Below are 18,143 nucleotides of genomic sequence, written 5' to 3'. Positions count from 1 at the left end.
CCGGAGACATGAAAGAGGCACAGACGGCCCCGATGTGCACGACTCTGCTTGTTTCCTCAGTGGAGACTCGTCTCCCGTGACAGTGTGTGTGTGTGTGTGTGTGTGTGTGTGAAGCAGCGTGAGGTAATGAGGAGCTTCACCTGCAGACCTTCAGTACAGAGTGGAGTGAACTCAGAGCGTCGATGGAGACGGATGGAGTAATGAGACGAGGCTGAGACGCACACAATGAAACACACACCTGAGAAAATACAGAGTGGAAACTTTTTAGTTTTTGTCCTTAGTTTTATTTTTCTGTAAGAATCGCAGGGAGAGACACAGGAAGTGGAACCAGGGACGTCCCTCATCTTCATTCAACACAGAATCATTTATTTGATCATAGTTGAAGTATTTTTTATCGATGATAGTTTTGATTGCAGGTCGTAGATCGTGATCCTGGTGTCAGCTGATCGTGGACAATGATCACAACATGTCTCCTCACATCTTCTACCATTACTGACAATAACTCCTCATTTCATTTGTCTTCATCTCTATCAGACGTTTTCTATACTGCCTATAAATTCCGGACAAAGACGTTAAAACTCTGTGCAGCATGATCCTGTCTGTCCATCGTTGCTCTTCTCCGTCCTCCCTCCTGTTGTCCTCACGATGTGTTGTCACTGTGACTTGATGTGGATTCAATGTGTGTTTCAGGTCTGGTGAAGCTCGGCGTCCACTGCGTCACGTGTCAGAAAGTCGCCGTGAAGATTGTGAACAGAGAGAAACTCAGCGAGTCCGTTCTAATGAAGGTGAGACACATGAACACATCACACCCCCGACTCATTGTATTTGAAGTGTAAAGCTCCCAAGCTGTTGTTTTTTAATTCAAAACCCGTGAAATTAGATCATCTCTGAACCTTCAGGCACAAAGTTCTTAAAGGATTATTCTGGATATTTTATTGTTGTCAACGATACAAATGTTCCTCTGGGACACTTCAGCGGCGGATGAATCCACGTCTGGTGGAGAGAGAGGACGTTGTGCGTGTTCACGGTGAAGGAACACGTCACCTCGTTCATGTGCTTTTAATACTTTGCTCTGCACCGTTCACCCACACGCAGGGAAATGTGGCGCAGGTAGAATTCAAGGTGTTTGTGAGTCGCATGGTGACGAGCTGGTGTTGGCATCATCACCGTCACTGCTCCGCCTCGTCCTCCTACACCTGCAAACAGCTGGACGCAGCTAAAACCAGCAGAGATGAGTCACATGAGCAGAGTGACGGACGCCAGTGAGTCACGATCAGCTGCGTGTGTGTGTGTGGAAACAGCTGCTCCCACAGTTAACCCTGATTGGTTGTTAACATGAAGACAGTGGACAAAGGTGTTTGGTCGTCAAGGGGAGAAACATCCCATAAATGTTGTTGAAGAGAATTGAAACCTTTGTTTCGTCACAGATCTGTCAGCTGACTGGTTACAGGCTTGATTCTCCCTCAGATGCAACCTGCGTCTTTTTACCTCCAGGTTCTGTTTTCACTCCTGTAGTTTGTCGAGGAGGAAAACTTCTGATCAGGAAACAGATGTTGGTGCAGATCTGGATCAGGGGCAGAATCAGAAATTCTACCTTATAAACATTCCAGGATTTTTACATTTCCGTTGATTTCCCAGAGAATAATTCACAGATTAAAAAAAAAAAGTCTTGTTCAGAGGACACTGTGAACGTGTGTAGTTTGGTGAAGCTCGATAAAGAGACAGTAGGTGGAGGCGTGAGCAGAGTGAGCTTTCAGTTCTCGTTCTTTTGACCACATCAGTAATCATACCAATAATCTGGTTGTGCCCAGCGGAGGTGAAGGAGGCTCCTCTCGCCTGGAGGAGGGGTGTGTGTGTGTGTGTGTCTGTGTGTGTGTGTGTGTTGGGGGGGGGGGGGGTCGTCCCAGCAGCTTCCTCTAATCTCTCTCGCCTCGGTTTTATTTTAGAAAGGGCCCTGCTGTTGTCATGGCAACAGGCAGCTATATGGTCGTGGTGTTCTCACACAATGAAGAGGATAAAAAATAAAGGGAATGAAGGGAATTGATGACCCTGACAGTGTGTGTGTGTGTGTGTGTGTGTGTGTGTGTGTGTGTGTGTGTGTCACCACCCACATGTCAAACCTGGTATTTACAGACCAGACAGAGACGTTAGCATGAGGAGCTAACAGAGACGTTATTGATGGAGCTGCAACACACACACACACACACACACACACACACACACACACACAGTTTATTTCCTTTGAACAGACGGAGACACGCTGAGGGAGAAGAAGGCGTGTATGAGGAGTTCACAGTTTTAGATCTAGTCGGAGTGAACCTCCTTAAATAAATAAATAATTATTAAACATTATTTCCTTTACTATTTTATTATAATGGCTCATGAGGTTATGATTCAGTGCAGAAAACCAGCTCAGCACCAAGAGATGTGGTGATAGGACTTCAGGATCGGGGGAGGAACGAGCTCCGAGTTTATATCTGTAAATCACTTTAATTTACACTGGAGACAAAATGTTGATCTGTCAACTCTTAAGAAAATATTGTGCGTGTGTGTGTGTGTGTGCGTCTTTTGTCCGTCTGAGGAAACACTTGACATGAGAGTACACAACCAGCGTTGAGGCGTTGGAGTGTGACCGCGTGTGATTAAATCTTTTTCCACTCAGAGTGCAGCAGATCGTGTGTGTGAGCTCGTCAGGAGGTCGACCGCTCTCATGCCTGACAGGACTCATCTCATCTCCTCAACGAGTGGCTGCTCCTGTTAATGGTGTCAATACTGACTCTATACGCTGTGTGTGTGTGTGTGTGTGTGTGTGTGTGTGTGTGAGTGTGTGTGTGTGTGTGTGTGCGTGTGTGTGTGTGGTATCAGCTGATCACAGACCTATATCATTTTTTGTATTAATTTGTGTGATGCTTTAAAAATACTACAAACGTGTGTTCATGTTTTTTGGAAGGACACTCTTTCTTTCTCCTTGTCTCCTTTCCTTTCTTTCCTTCCTCATATTTCCTTTTATTTCCTCCTATCTTCCCTTTTTTCTCATCTCCTTCCTCTCTCTCACTTTCCTTTCGCTTCCTTCCTTCCCTGTCCTTTTCTTTTCTTTAACTGCTCCTTCATCCTTTCTCTTACTCTTCTTTTTCCTCTCATCTCCTCCTTTCCTTTCCTTTCGTGCTCTCTCATTTCTTTTTCTTTTTTGTCATCTTGTTCCTTTCCTTTGCCTTTATTTCTTCTACTCTCTACTCTTTCCCTCCTTTTCTGACATCCCTTTTACATTTGTCTTTCCTGTCTTCTCTCCTCCTTTGTTTCCTGTTCTTCCACTCATCCATCGTCTCCTCTCCTCTCTTCTCTTCCTCTCCATTGTTTCTTCTCCTCTTTTCCTCTTCCTCCTCTCCTCCTCTGTTTCATAAAGATGCTCAGTTGTTCCGTCTCGTCACCTGATGCTGTCAGCGTTGACCACATGATTGATTGTGATTGGAGGAACCCGAGCGCTCAAGTTCTCGTCCTCCGTTGCCACTCTCCCTCTCTTCGGGATCGCCCCAGCGTCATAGCAACAGATGGCGGTTTCATTAGCAGGCGGATGTTCTGATTTATCGCCGCTCTCGCCCCTCGACTCCGCATCGTGTTTCAATTAAACAGGGATTTGGAAACATTGCGCTGTAACCAGAGTCAATCCTCATAATTCATTAAGAGCGGCCGTCACACGGAGCCGCTGAGCGCCGCCGTGAGTCAGGAGCCCGGGGCCCCTCGGTGGGCCGGAGGAGAGCCGGCATCAGCAGGTTGTGATGTTTAAATCGGTCGCTCCCGGCACTCTCTCCTGACGCTGAAGTTTTGAGGTGCTTGGGTTCGTTCTGCGATGATACAATAAAAAAGTTTTTATCGTCTGACTCGCAGCCAGTCGAGCTCAGACGTGGGAGGAAGCATTCGGGGCTTTTCCTGGTTCCAGAAGCAAAAGTCACCTTCATGTTTCTCATACGCGGCGTTCGGTGAGTCATAGCTGGAGCCGCGCCGCCGCTGAGATCAGCACAAAACTCTCCCCGTTGAATCATCAGCACTAAAGATTAACGACCGTCTGAAGAGTCTCGACTCCCAAAGAACATTTGGGCCAAAGTTTGTTTGGCAGAAGGTCTGAGGGACGACTCCTGCAGCTCCACTGACCGTGGGCGGGATTCTAACACTGATCGTTGTCCCCAGTCCTCATCGAACACAGAGTCTCTGCTGGCTGTGAGCTCGCACTGTGATTAAAGATGGACACCATGAGAAAGACGAGGACATATTAGTGTTAATACAGTTTGAATAAACTCGTGTTTCTTCAGCCTGTGGACCCAGTTGAACATGTCTTCTACTAGGTCCTCAGATAAACAGTGGTCAGTAAGTGGCGTCCTGCAGCCAAAAGGACGACGAGGAAGAATTCTGAAGTTTCAAGAGCACAAGAGCACACAACGCTTTATAGTGTAATATAATTTAATTTAATTTAATATTATGATTTAATATAAGAATAAGTGAACACAACTTTACTATATAATATAATATAATTTAATATGATTTAATATAATATAATATAATTAGAGAACACAACACTTTTGTATAATACAATATAATTTAATTTAATATGATATAATATAAGAATAAGTGAACACAACTTTACTATATAATATAATATAATTTAATATGATTTAATATAATATAATATGATATAATATAATTAGAGAACACAACACTACTTTACTATATCATTTAATATAATTTAATATAATAAGAGAACACAACTTTCCAACAGGAGCTGATATGTGATGAGTGAAGAACCTCTAACTGAACTTAAAGTCTTAACGAGTTAACGTGATAAAAGCTGATGTGTCCGTGCTCTTTAATGACGTGAACACATCTGGAAACGTTTCTGCTGAATCTGCTCGATGGAGGAAGATCCTGAGATAATTGAGGCGAGTGGGAGAAGATCAGCGTCACAGTCGTGGCCTCGCCGCCGCTACAGCTCACGTTTCTCCTCCGTCTCCTCCGTTTATTACCACACATTAAAAAAAGCCAGTGGGTCGTAATGGAGCTTAATGAATGTGGACGTCGCTGCTCACACATGGACGGTGGCGGGGGGGCGTCTGTTTACCTTGTACACGTGTTTAATTAGCCTCTGCCATGTTACCCTGTGAGCGTCTGGTCATGTGAGGCTAATTACATCTGACAGCAGGTCGGATGCTCCACACCTGCATCATGCATGAGTCATACATGTGACATGTGGGAGTCAAACCTCAGAGCTCGAGGAAAAGACAGAGAGTAGCTATAATATTCATTATAGGGTTTTCTACTTTATTCATTTATGTTCTTACAGCTCAGTGGAGGAGCTGGAGTCAGAGGTTCAGGAGGAGTCAGAGGTTCAGGAGGAGACGAGGTTCAGGAGGAGACATGTTCAGGAGGAGACGAGGTTCAGGAGGAGACATGTTCAGGAGGAGACGAGGTTCAGGATGAGAAGAGTTCAGGAGGAGAAGAGTTCAGGAGGAGACGAGGTTCAGGAGGAGAAGAGTTCAGGAGGAGAAGAGTTCAGGAGGAGACGAGGTTCAGGAGGAGAAGAGGTTCAGGAGGAGACAAGTTCAGGAGGAGACGAGTTCAGGAGGAGACGAGTTCAGGAGGAGAAGAGTTCAGGATGAGAAGAGTTCAGGAGGAGAAGAGGTTCAGGAGGAGAAGAGGTTCAGGAGGAGACATGTTCAAGAGGAGACGAGTTCAGGAGGAGACATGTTCAGGAGGAGACGAGTTCAGGAGGAGAAGAGTTCAGGATGAGAAGAGTTCAGGAGGAGAAGAGTTCAGGAGGAGACGAGGTTCAGGAGGAGAAGAGTTCAGGAAGAGACGAGGTTCAGGAAGAGACGAAGTTCAGGAGGAGACGAGGTTCAGAATGAGATGAGGTTCAGGATGAGACGAGTTTCAGGAGGAGACGAGGTTCAGGAGGAGACGAGGTTCAGGATGAGACATGTTCAGGAGGAGTCAGAGGTTCAGGAGGAGACGAAGTTCAGGAGGAGACGAGGTTCAGGAGGAGACGAGGTTCAGGAGGAGACGAGGTTCAGGAGGAGACGAGGTTCAGAATGAGACGAGGTTCTGGAGGAGACGAGTTCAGGAGGAGTGATGTTCAGGAGGAGATGAGGTTCAGGAGGAGACGAGTTCAGGAGGAGACATGTTCAGGAGGAGACGAGGTTCAGGAAGAGACGAGGTTCAGGAAGAGACGAGGTTCAGGAGGAGACGAGGTTCAGAATGAGACGAGGTTGAGAAGGAGACGAGGTTCAGAAGGAGACGAGGTTCAGGAGGAGACGAGGTTCAGAATGAGACGAGGTTCAGGAGGAGACATGTTCAGGAGGAGACGAGGTTCTGGAGGAGACGAGGTTGAGAAGGAGACGAGGTTGAGAAGGAGACGAGGTTCAGGAGGAGACAAGGTTCAGAATGAGACGAGGTTCAGGAGGAGACGAGGTTCAGGAGGAGACGAGGTTCAGGAGGAATCGAGTTCAGGAGGAGGTGCTCTGCTCTGAAACCAAAGCCAAAGATGAAAAGAAAATCTCATATTATTTATTTATTTGACGCCATCACTCGTCCCTGACGGACCTTTTGAAGTCTGGCAGCTCTGATGGAAATGAAATGTCTTCTTCTGGTGTCTCTGTGTGACGTCTGTCCTCTTCAACCCGTCACGTCTCCGCCCCCGAGCGAGGACAGGATGACTCAGAGGTTTGTGGACAGACGGTCGAGAGTCATGAGGTTGATCGACAGATGACTGATAATTAATTGAAGGACTGATGAAAATCTAAACTCGGACGAATCAACACAAGATTAGTTCGATCTCCGTGTTTGAAATAAATATATAAAATATAAAGATATGGATCTTTATAAAGCAGCTGCTGTGGTGGGAGCTGGAAGAGACATTTAATAAATACAGGAGTTAAAAAGACGCACCAGATAAAGTCATCGTCAAAACGCCACAAAAATCCTCTCAGTCTTTATCGTCCACTGGTTCCTGATGAAGTTTTATTCTGTCTTTCTCCTGCGCTCATCGTCTCCTCTCACGTATTCAAGCTGCCTGCTCGTCTTCACTATGATCACGAGTTGGAGCGCCTCCCAGCCTCGTGATCTTCTGAACGTTGTTCTGAATGTTTTCACAAATGATGGAGAACGTGGAAGTTTAATTGACTGCTAGCTTGATCGATTGTAGCGTTTAGACAGCGACAGAAATGTTAATGTTTCATCTGCAGGTTCTGGTCAAACACACTCGAAGTGTCTGACCTCTACGTGTTCTCGTGTGTGTTGTCGACCTCTTTGTTGTCGTTGTGTAACCGTTTTGTTCTCCTGTGTTTCTCCAGGTCGAGCGGGAAATAGCGATTCTCAAACTCATAGAACATCCTCACGTTTTAAAACTGCACGACGTCTACGAAAACAAGAAATACCTGTAAGTACACGCGAATACTGCATTTACACTAAACTGAAAGAGAAAAGACATCGAGGAGATAAATGTTCAGCAGAGTTGTGATTTGTATAACACATGTTCACCATCATCACAATCTGTCTCAGTTTGTTGAGTTGAAGTGTCTCATTGATTCTCATCTTTTGTTAAACGTCTCATTTGTTATTTCACTTCATGTAAAACAGTGAAATATAAAACCCAGGACTGAGCAGAACACTTCGGCACTTTGATCTCAGGGATTTTATGTACAACCGTGTTTTATTGTGCACATTAATCTGCTGCGTGTGGCGTCCGTGCTCCAGCGGCGTGGCTGAACACGCTGTTCAATAATTGATAAAGGCGCCGGCATCAAATGGAGCAGGGATTTGTTTTCCTAATGATGTGCGGACGGGGACGGATGGTCATCCCGTGTGCAAACACAAATCACAGGCCAACATGTTTCTAATTTAAATAGCTGTGACAGGTAAACGCTCGAGCGGATCCTTTAATCTGATCATCAATCACAGCGGGGGAGGGAGGAAGGGGGCGGAGCACAGCGAGGATCAGCGACGTCTTCGAGATAAACGAACAGAGGAGCAGATAAAACATTTTTAAACCACAGACACTGAAGGCAACACGGGCCTCAGGGATTAACGTCGATGTTTCTGTCGTCACTTCGACACGTCGCAGACAAACACCGAAGTTTATGTCTCAATTATTTTATTAACGCCTCTTTAGCTCCGAGAGAAATGAAACTGAGGATTTACTCAGCTACTGTGTTTGTGCAGCTCCGAGGTTCTGGTCCAGTGTCCAGACCTTCATCTTATGCATTTTGAGAACAAAGAGGAAATATGAAATAAATTAAATCAGAGGACGGATGTGTTTTTACATTTGGAGCGTAAAGTTGAAATGTGACAGACAATGTTCATGGGCAAAAAGAGAAAGAATCACTCGTGAGCTAAAATCAATCTGATGCATTCTTCCATTTTAACTTTAATCGACTTGATTCTTAAAATGCAAATATTATATTATATTTTGCATGAACTTGTAAATGCTCTCCTCCTCCAGAGATCCTCCTCCTGACGTGTCTGAGAACAGCTTGGATTTATCCCCTGAACATGTGAGCTGTGTTGTAAACGATGTTCCCTCTCCGCTCCTGCAGGTATCTGGTGCTGGAACACGTGTCCGGGGGGGAACTCTTCGACTACCTGGTGAAGAAGGGTCGGTTAACGCCCAAAGAGGCCAGAAAGTTCTTCAGACAGATCATCTCGGCCCTGGACTTCTGCCACAGTCACTCCATATGGTGCGTTCCACTCTTCTCACCGTGAAGCTCGGTAACGATGCCCCGGAGACGGAAACAGAACGGAACTGATCTAAATCCTCCGGCTCGTCTTCGTCTCTGTTTTCACCTTCGCTTCCTCGACGCTCGGCCGCTTCACCGAGCATCGAAGAGCGACCGCACGTCAAAGCAAAGTCTGCCGAGAGCGTTTGGACTCGAAGGACGAGATTGAATCTCTGCTGTGTGTTTGTTCCTCTGGACGAATCAGAGAGATGCATTTCTCTCACTCTGATACTGACCTGGAGTCAGAGTCCATTTGAAACGAATCTGCAACCAAAGCTTAGAAGTTCATTGGCCAAAGTCAAATCATATTTTAAAGACGCAAAAAGCACGTGAACGTCCACCCCGACAGTCGGACCTCACAGGTTCCGCTGCAGTTCTCTCTCTGTAGCAGGAACTTCGTGAGCTCGACCTCCAGAATCGTCACAGACTGAATGAAGATTAAATGGTTTCTCTCCTGATTTATTTCACGTCCTTCCTCCAAGTTTCATAGAAAATCGATCTTTCTTCTGTTTGCAGCCACAGAGATTTGAAGCCGGAGAACTTGTTGTTAGACGAGAAGAACAACATCAGGATAGCGGACTTCGGCATGGCGTCTCTGCAGGTCGGGGACAGTCTGCTGGAGACCAGCTGTGGGTGAGTTCAGAACAATCAGGCAGAAGATCCGCAGCTTGTGAGATGTAACTCTGAGATGCTTGTGCCCATCCTGTGTCCTTCACCTTCATTTGAATGGTTTCTTCTTCCGTCCTTTTTTTAATCTGGTTAGAAATCTGACTTTTCCCTAGTGCACGTGAGCGTTCATGTGTTTTCACGAGGTTCCATCTGAAAAGAAGCGAACGAGGAGCCGAGATGAGGATAACTGTCGTCCTGAGTTAGTGTTCATTTGAACAGAATAGTGCTGAGTGCAGCTCTGCACCGACTCACCTGAGCGCAGCTTCACTGGGTCTCTGTGATTGAGGCAGTTGTGTAAAGATGCTGCGTCTCTGGAAACGGGGCAAATCTTGCAGTTTTGAAAAGTTCCCAGTCGTTTCTTTTTGCTGCAGCTTTAGAAAACGCAGCAGGACGCTGGCTGGTCCAGAGCGTGTTCGCTCAGTGCAGCTCCACCGCAGCACAGCCAGCGTTTCACCGACTCAGTCATGTGGAACGACTGAAGCCGGATTCCTCCGGCTCAGAGAGGCTTCACACACAAAAACAGAGAGAGAGAGAAAGTGGAGTTTTCAGCCAAAATGCTGCGACGGCAGTTACTTATTGAATATCATCCGGTGAGGTTCGTGTTGTTTAGACACAGGGAGACACAGCAGAGTCAGTTTGTCTTTAGAGAGGCGTCGTCCATCACAGCTGCAGGGACACAGTCCGTCAGAGCTGCTGAGGCCGAGAGAACGTCAATATAATCACATCAGATCAGATCAGATCCACGGCTGCAGCAAAAACCTCGGTCTTATTCCAGTTTTAGGACATTGGACTTTGTCTCTGGTGTTTTGGGGACGTGCTGAATCTAACCCAGTGTCTCCAATGAAATCCTGAAACTACAGTGAAACCGTACTGTATAGAAATATGAAATAAAAAATGGGCCTTCTGCTTCTCTCAAAATGTTTTTTAAAGGTTTTTGAATTGATTTGTTTAGACAACTTTTTTTGCCTTGCAGTTACAGCCTCTTGCCAGTAGGGGTAATGAATCACAACCTCCCTCAGAGTTAATTTAAAGGTCAAAAGATTTATTCGGCTCTGGTTTAATGATTCAAGCTGAAGATTAAAGTAATGTAATGTTTGTGTTTGATTCCCAGTGACCAGAGACATTATGTCTTCTGTCCGTCCGTCCCAGTGTTCCGTCCTCCACCGTTTCTCTTCCACACGTCAGAGACACTTTTTATGAAGATCCTGTAAATATCTCGCATGAGTAACAAGTCAAATGTCTCCTGCACTTCCTGTGACGTTAATGTAATTTATTAAATGTCGCTCGACGCCGAGACGAAGCTGTGTAATGAGTTGGTTGTTAATGTGTTCTGACACGAGAGTGTGTGAACGGTTCCGATCGACCGGTTTCACAAACATTAACATAATTAAGTGTGATGGTGTCAATGATGGAGTGTGTGTGTACTCTGAGCGACGCTCGACTGTGTGTGTGTGTGTGTGTGTGTGTGTGTGTGTGTGTGTGTGTGTGTGTGTGAGATTATTTCATTATGGATCTGATACCTCCGTTAACTTTATGGCTCCAGTCGTGACATGACGCTGATTCCACCTCGACGTTCATCCTTTTTCACTCCTCTTCTTTATTTTGTTTTATTCCAACAGAAGAAATGTTTTGCTCGTCGTCGGTGACTGAGCTTTGACTCGAGTGTTTCTCTGCTCTGCTTCTTCTCATTTGAAGTCAGTGGTTTGTCGTCGTCGATCGCCACGTTCCTCCGGTTTCAGCTTCTTTTCACTCGCTCCCTTTACAACAGATTGAAATGTGATTCGGAGACGTTTTCACGTTTCCAGGCTGAAACTGAAGGATCACGTTTGACTGAAGCTTCTGGATTCAAACTCTTTATTTTCATCCTCTTGTTTGTTTCTGAGGCTTCTCTTTGTCTTTTCTCCTCCTTTAAATGTTTGAAAATGTTTTCATCTCCTCAAAGTATCACTGTGTGTGTGTGTGTGTGTGTGTGTCTTTGTGTGTAATGTTGTGAGTCTTTCCAGCATCATAACGGCTTCTTTGCCTCTTTTGCAGATCTCCACACTACGCCTGCCCAGAGGTGATCAGGGTAAGTGCTCTCTCTCTCTCTCTCTCTCTCTCTCTCTCTCTCTCTCTCTCTCTCTCTCTCTCTCTCTTTCATACAGTAACAGCAGCTCCGACCAGAATCTCTTACATCACAGCTTTCATCCTGCTCCCTCCTCCTCCTCCTCCTCCTCCTCCTCCTGCCCTGGGTTAAAATACTCTTCACGTGTATGTTCCTCGTGTCTCCTTTGATTCTCGTGGACGGCTGCCCAAAACTAAATGATGATGCTTTTCACGATTCATCCATTAGCTGTGCAGCTTCAGTCGCAGGGTGTGGCGAGAGGCGAGATGTTCTCAGGGCGTAGAACGTCACTCAGTCGAGCTCGGTTCAATTTAATGAAGCTGAACCACATCACACACAAACATCCGTCCTCCGAACATCGAGATCTGTAAAGAATTCTTCGTTGAAATAGTGAAAATATTATTTATATTTAGTTGATTTTAAAACGTCCTCTCTAACAGTAATAAAGAAAGAGATCCTGGATCCTTCGTCCACATCCAAACCAAACTTCTCCCTGACACACCCCCATCCGTCCTCCGTGTTTCGAGGTTATTCATCCCGTAGTTTTTGCGTAAACCTGCTGACAGGAAGTCCCTGTAGTGCGTACACTGATCTCCGCCTCCAGACGAGGCAGGTCGGTCTTGTACCGTGCAGACAGCATCCGAAGGGGCTGACGTCGTCCTGTAGGAAGATCCATGGATATTTTCTTTAAGAGTTGAGAAGCAGAGAAGTTTGAGTTTAGCTTTTCTACCATAAAGTCTCATCTGTGTCCACCAGGGGGAGAAGTACGACGGGAGGAAAGCAGACGCCTGGAGCTGCGGAGTCATCCTGTTCGCACTGTTAGTGGTGAGTGACATGAAGTGACCTTGTTCCTTGAAGTCGAGGAAACAGACGCAACATTGTGCTTTTGATTTCTGCTCCGGAACGTCGTGATCTACGTGTTTGTGTTTCAGATTTTAATTCCATTTGAATAGTTTCTGTCTTTTCAGGTAGATTTGAAATGTTTAGGTTTCTGATCAGTTTTAATTTGTTATTTGAGGATACAAGACGTCTTGATTGACAGCTGAGACTGACTCCTGATTGATCCAGTGTGTATCAGCGGGACCTTGATCCCAAGACTCCACTTCACCGTCTCTGCTGCTCAGACTCCAGATGGCAGCGAGATATTTGAGCTCCATTTTTCAAAAGGGAAATTAAGTGGAGTCGTGTCGTCCATCTTTATTTATGCGTCTTCACAAATGGGCTGAGACGTAATTTCCCAGTTTTCTACTCAGGCTTCATTTTATATCTTATTCACGAGTTTAAAGTGTCGACCTCTAGTTTCCTGGATTCTTGACATGAATTTATTTCTTAATTCTAAAATCATAAACTTTCTTTTCTGACATAATTGGATTTAGTGTTTCAGACGTTTAGTCTCCCACTGGATCTGAGGCAGTGTTTCCGTGGTGTTCGGTTTGTGAGGGAACTTTCCTCTCGCCTGAAGATGCTCGAAACATGTTTGAGTTTTTATATATTTATAAATATTATTAATAATAATATTAAATGACAGTTCTACGTTGTGTGTGAACGCGACCTGTCAATCACACAACAGAGACTTTTCCCACCAGCAGCTCGATGAAGCTGCAGTGACACGTTACGTGTTTGTGCACACGTGACGGAGCGTGCGACACGCTCATCGTGTGCAGACAGATCTCACCACTTGTGTCCATTTGATCACCGGCGTGCTGCCGGCGGCCGTCATATCTGTCATCACGTCACTGAGCGCAGGAGCAGACGGCTCCATCATCTCCGGCTGTGAGGACTGAAACTGTGTCTCGCACAAACTGCCTCCGTCTCCTGACGCCTGACAGGTCGTCTACATGACAACAGGACGTCGGTGCAGTGACTCGTACCCTGAAAGGGAAGTTTGAAGCCTGTGTCATGTTTGCAAATGTCACAGGTTTGATTTTTGCCCTGTGAGCCACAGATTTTAGTACAGATACACTCAGAGTCCCCCTGACCTTCTCTCCCGTTCCTCCGTCAGGCAAGAATTTCCTTCTTTTAAACATTTGGCTCGTTTGGAAGGTCGTTGGCCACATGTTCAGAAATGTGGATGCGGATGCTCGTTAACTGTTTGATTCTCCTGATCCTGTCAAAACCTTTGACCTTTCCACGCCACGCACCAGCTGATGTGTCCAGGTCAGGTCTGACTGGAGAAGGTGTGGACAGACAGTGTGGACAGAAAGTGTGGACAGAAAGTGTGGACAGAAAGTGGCTTCACTCGTTGACGAATATAAAGTTTGTCCTTTATTGAATCAAAGTGTTTAAAGTGAACAGACCTTCAGGTGAACGTGCTCCTGTCATTGACCAGATCTTTATCAAACTGTATTTATTGGGTGATGTTGGAAATGCAGCAGAAAACATTTCATCATGAGTTAAAACTTGTGAATCCATTGAACCAGTAGAAGAAGGTTTGGTTGACATGTCCCCTGTCCCGTTGTCCAGGGCGCTCTCCCGTTTGATGACGACAACCTGAGGAATCTTTTGGAGAAGGTGAAGCTGGGAGTTTTCCACATGCCTCACTTCATCCCTCCAGACTGTCAGAACCTCCTGCGCGGCATGATTGAAGTGGACGCTGGGAAGAGGCTCACGGTGAGTTCACACCCAGAGTCACCAGCGCCGGGCGGCAGAGCAGGCGAGGGCTGAGGTCTTCCCTCAGGAGACCCCGACTCACTTTGCATTTTCACAGTCTGCTGCTGTTGCTTTAGAGACGGCTGAGGACACGTCGAGCTGAGTGAGTCACTGTGCCCTGAATAAAACCGTTTCATCTCAGGCCCGGGATTTGTGTTTGTCTCAGAATAGAAACATGACAAAAATAACAGAGGGCGAATTAGATAATGTGATTTCACTGATGTGTCTGCAGTTTTCTGAGCTTAAAGTTATTTTTGGAAACATCCTGCTGCCGATCAGACTTCAAACTGGTCGGGTTCATTAATCACGAATACAAACTCAGGTGAAGCCGAGGACAGTGGATTTAATAAACATCACAACATCCTGATATATGTTAAATAAAAAGCTTCTTGTTTAACTCGTCATTAATGTTTGTTTCCTCTGATTTCTTTTACAGTTAGAGCAGATCCAGAAGCACACGTGGTACCTGTGAGTATATAAATATATATATATATAAATATCTATGTATATTTGTGTCTCAGAGAACAAGCAGGTCCATTAGTCATCAGAGTGAGAGCTCTGTCACATCAGAACAGACTGATCTCTGATGCATTCACTGTTTGTGGGTTTGAAAAGAGCAGAATTCTGTTCATGACTTTAAGATTCAGAGAATTTGAGTCACTTCATCTGGTTTGTTGAACTTCAGGCCTCTTTTTTTTCTGGTTTTCCATCATTTCTGTCGTCATATCATTTTACTCACTGAAGTAAATACTGAGATCTGGACGCTGTGAAATCAGGTCGATAAACACGAGCAGTCAGACGATCGCACGGGTCAGAAACAGTTCATCCACATCATCTAATAATCAGTTATTTATAGACTGCTTTTAAAAATGCTCAAAGACAATCAAAGCCTAATAATCAGAAACGAAAAATCATTATTCACAATTTAAAAGCAGCTTTGAACCACGTGTTTTAGAATTATTCTTTTATTCTAATGAACAGTCCAGAGAGGTTTGTGTCCAGTGAGTCCCGACATGTCGGACCTGAGTTATTAACATCACAGACACAAACCGTCTCAAACTCTCCGCACCAGCCGGTCAGTTAGTTGCATGTGTTGTGTTGCAGAGCTGGAAAGAACGAGCCCGAGCCGGAGCAGCCGGTCCCCAGGAAGGTGGCCATCAGGACGCTGGCTGCAGCCGAGGAGATCGACCCTGACGTCCTGGAGAGCATGCACTCGCTGGGCTGCTTCAGAGACAAGGACAAACTGGCCAAAGACCTGCTGTCTGAGGAGTGAGTGAGGAGGAGGAGCAGAGGGAGGAAGGGTGGAGGGAGTAAAGAGGCGATAAAACCAGCAGAGGAAGCAGGTTAAAGCGAGAGGGATGGAGAAGGAAGGAGCTGATGAGGGGGGGGGGGGGCTGAGAAATCTATGAGACGGCTCAGAGATTGTCACTTTGATGAATTCTCTCATTTAAAACGTCGGCTGATGATGGAGCATCGTACTGTCCCGCTCTCAACCAGCGTCTGTCCTCTCTCCTCAGTGACAACCAGGAAAAGATGATCTACTTCCTCCTCCTGGACCGTAAGGAGAGATATCCCAGCCAGGAGGACCAGAACCTGCCTCCGATGAGCGAGATCGGTAGGTGGAGTCCAGCTGAACTCAGGGAAACACACACACCGCCGCTGCTGCAGCTGCTCTGGTTCTTGATTTTCTGTAAATCCAAACTTCACCTGCATTTTAAGACAAAAGGAAACTATGGTAACACATTCAGTGAAGTTACGTCCATAGTTAATATGCATAACTCGTTACCACGGACACCAACTATCTGAGTGTTGAACATTATTTTGATAATGAATGAGTTGCGTCTAGAATAATTTGTTCATATTCCTGTTAACATCCTTTTTGAAAATATTATAAACATTTATTCCTCTGAAAACACGAAGTTACACTTGTTTAGATTTAGTTTGCAGTTCGAGGTTATGTCATTTCTTCAACTAATGTTTGCCCTCATTTGACCTTTGACCCCCGGCCTCGCCCCGACACCTCGCTCAGCTGACCCACCCAGGAAGCGCGTGGACTCGCCGATGCTGAGCCGTCACGGCAAACGGAGACCGGAGAGGAAGTCCATGGAGGTGCTGAGCGTCACGGAGGGGGGGTCTCCTGTACCGGTACGACGAGCCCTCGACATGGCAACGCACGGACAGAGGTGAGAGATGGAATCTGCACGTATGTTCACGAGCATGGACGAAACATGTCCGACACACACGAGCGAGTAGCTTTGTTCGACTCAGGGTCCGCGTCCCTCGTCGGCTGCATTCGTTGAACGATGACGTCACAGCGACGCAACGAGACAAGTGTGTCCTGCCCTGAGCAACAGAGGCATATCCCATAATTCACTGTGCTTCGGTAACTGTTTTTCAAAAAGGTTCTATTTTAAATGTAAATACTCGTACAGCTAACGCTACACGCGTTAAAAAAAACATGTTCAACATTTTAATCAACCGAAGGACGTTTTCGTCTGTAGCTTGTTGCTAGGCGACGGCTGTAACGGCGGGACAAGCTGGTGGCGCAACAGGAAGACAAGACCGTCTCATTTCGTCTCGGCTGATGCGACTGTTGGAGGCTGCAGCCGACGTCTGCGTCGACGAGTCCTCCGCAGGATGCAGCCGCTGAACTGAGACGCAGCTCGTGTGTGTTGTTCAAAGTGTCTTTGACGATTGTTGTGATAAAACAAAGTATTTAACCTCAGTTCGGTGAAGGGAGGGAGGAGGAGCAGCTCAGCTGCAGATTTATGTCTCACGCGTCGTCTGTTTGCCCTCAACGCCACCTTGAGGTTCACTTATCGTCACTCGTGTCCTCCGCTGTAAATCCTCCCCCCCCTCACGGAGCTGCAGTTAAGTACTCAACGCATCATTCTCGCCTGTTGGCTCAGGACTTTCAGTGTAAACTACATTCGAGACCAGTAAACTCCGTCTTCAGACCCTCCACACATTCTTTGCTCTGGTGGAAAATCAGTTGTTGAAATGCATGATGGGGTCAAGTGTGCATGGAGCATGCGGTCAGGACACCAAGCATCTCGGAGTAAAAGACTCGAATCCTCACGTGTTTGTTGCAGCGACAGGAAGAGAGGACGTGAGTGAGAGATGAAGTCTGGATATAATCTTGACCTTTGTGACACTGAAACACAAATAATGCTTCTTCTCTTTTGAGCATTTTCACTGAATTTTGTGGGAAAAGATGTTTATATGAATCATAAAAGTTTTTTTCAGTTCATTTCTAAAAGACCATTACAAAGTGTATTTACAGTAGATAAACTTTTAAAGATACGTATTTTTCTCAAACGCAACAGGGCTGGGATAAAAGTAGAGCTACAAAACAATGATGTCAGGATTTCATCATGAAGACTCAGGAGTGTTCAACTGAATAAAAGATCAGAGGATTAAGTCATGAGATGAAGAGTGACATCACTTTAACTGAGTCGACACAAAGGGAGACGCTGAGCGTCTCCGATCGTTCGGACGATTCAGAACGTCTCGGTCAGAGCGCTGCGATGATTCTAAAGAAAATACAGAACATGAGCTGCTGTCAGAGAATAAATCTGCTGCAGAATCATGACAGAAGATCATCGTCTTATTGTTCCAGGAGATTTTCTTCAGTCTCAGTTTTAAATGTATTCATAAAATCTATTTTTCAATGAATCTCATAGACAGTTTTTAAAGATGGACGACTCGTCTCCACTTCCTCCTCTGCTAAAACGAAGCAGAGTCAGTCTCAGCTGTCAATCACGACGTCTCAGCCTGTTTCTATATCATCCAATAAAACCAAACTCAGAAAACATGAACATTTGAACATAACGACAGAAACCATCTCTGACAAACATTTATTTAACGTCTAGTTTGATACTTGAGTTTGGTTCATGTCCCGTCTGCTAACACGGAGGAGGTTTAAAAGATGTGTTTCTCCAAAGTTTGAAAAACGTTCGAGT

At 45.7% G+C, this 18,143-nt stretch overlaps 1 protein-coding gene across 9 annotated transcripts in view; it reads left to right on the top strand.

The window, feature by feature from the left end:
- LOC109645038 (serine/threonine-protein kinase BRSK2-like) overlaps positions 1-18,143 on the top strand; it is a 71,405-nt gene that overhangs the window by 37,927 nt on the left and 15,335 nt on the right. For all 9 annotated transcript variants that reach the window (XM_069527512.1, XM_069527494.1, XM_069527484.1 and 6 more), the window contains exons 2-12: positions 691-785; positions 7,338-7,423; positions 8,580-8,720; positions 9,276-9,392; positions 11,463-11,496; positions 12,289-12,357; positions 13,996-14,142; positions 14,618-14,649; positions 15,286-15,450; positions 15,699-15,796; positions 16,211-16,364. In XM_069527512.1, the coding sequence (XP_069383613.1) occupies positions 691-785; positions 7,338-7,423; positions 8,580-8,720; positions 9,276-9,392; positions 11,463-11,496; positions 12,289-12,357; positions 13,996-14,142; positions 14,618-14,649; positions 15,286-15,450; positions 15,699-15,796; positions 16,211-16,364 (1,138 nt within the window). The remainder of the gene's footprint in view (positions 1-690; positions 786-7,337; positions 7,424-8,579; positions 8,721-9,275; positions 9,393-11,462; positions 11,497-12,288; positions 12,358-13,995; positions 14,143-14,617; positions 14,650-15,285; positions 15,451-15,698; positions 15,797-16,210; positions 16,365-18,143) is intronic.

Source organism: Paralichthys olivaceus, chromosome 1 (genome assembly GCF_024713975.1).
Source record: "Paralichthys olivaceus isolate ysfri-2021 chromosome 1, ASM2471397v2, whole genome shotgun sequence".
Classification (NCBI taxonomy): domain Eukaryota; kingdom Metazoa; phylum Chordata; class Actinopteri; order Pleuronectiformes; family Paralichthyidae; genus Paralichthys; species Paralichthys olivaceus.
Note: the sequence above shows the minus strand (reverse complement) of the source record. Positions and strands in the feature narration are given on the sequence as shown.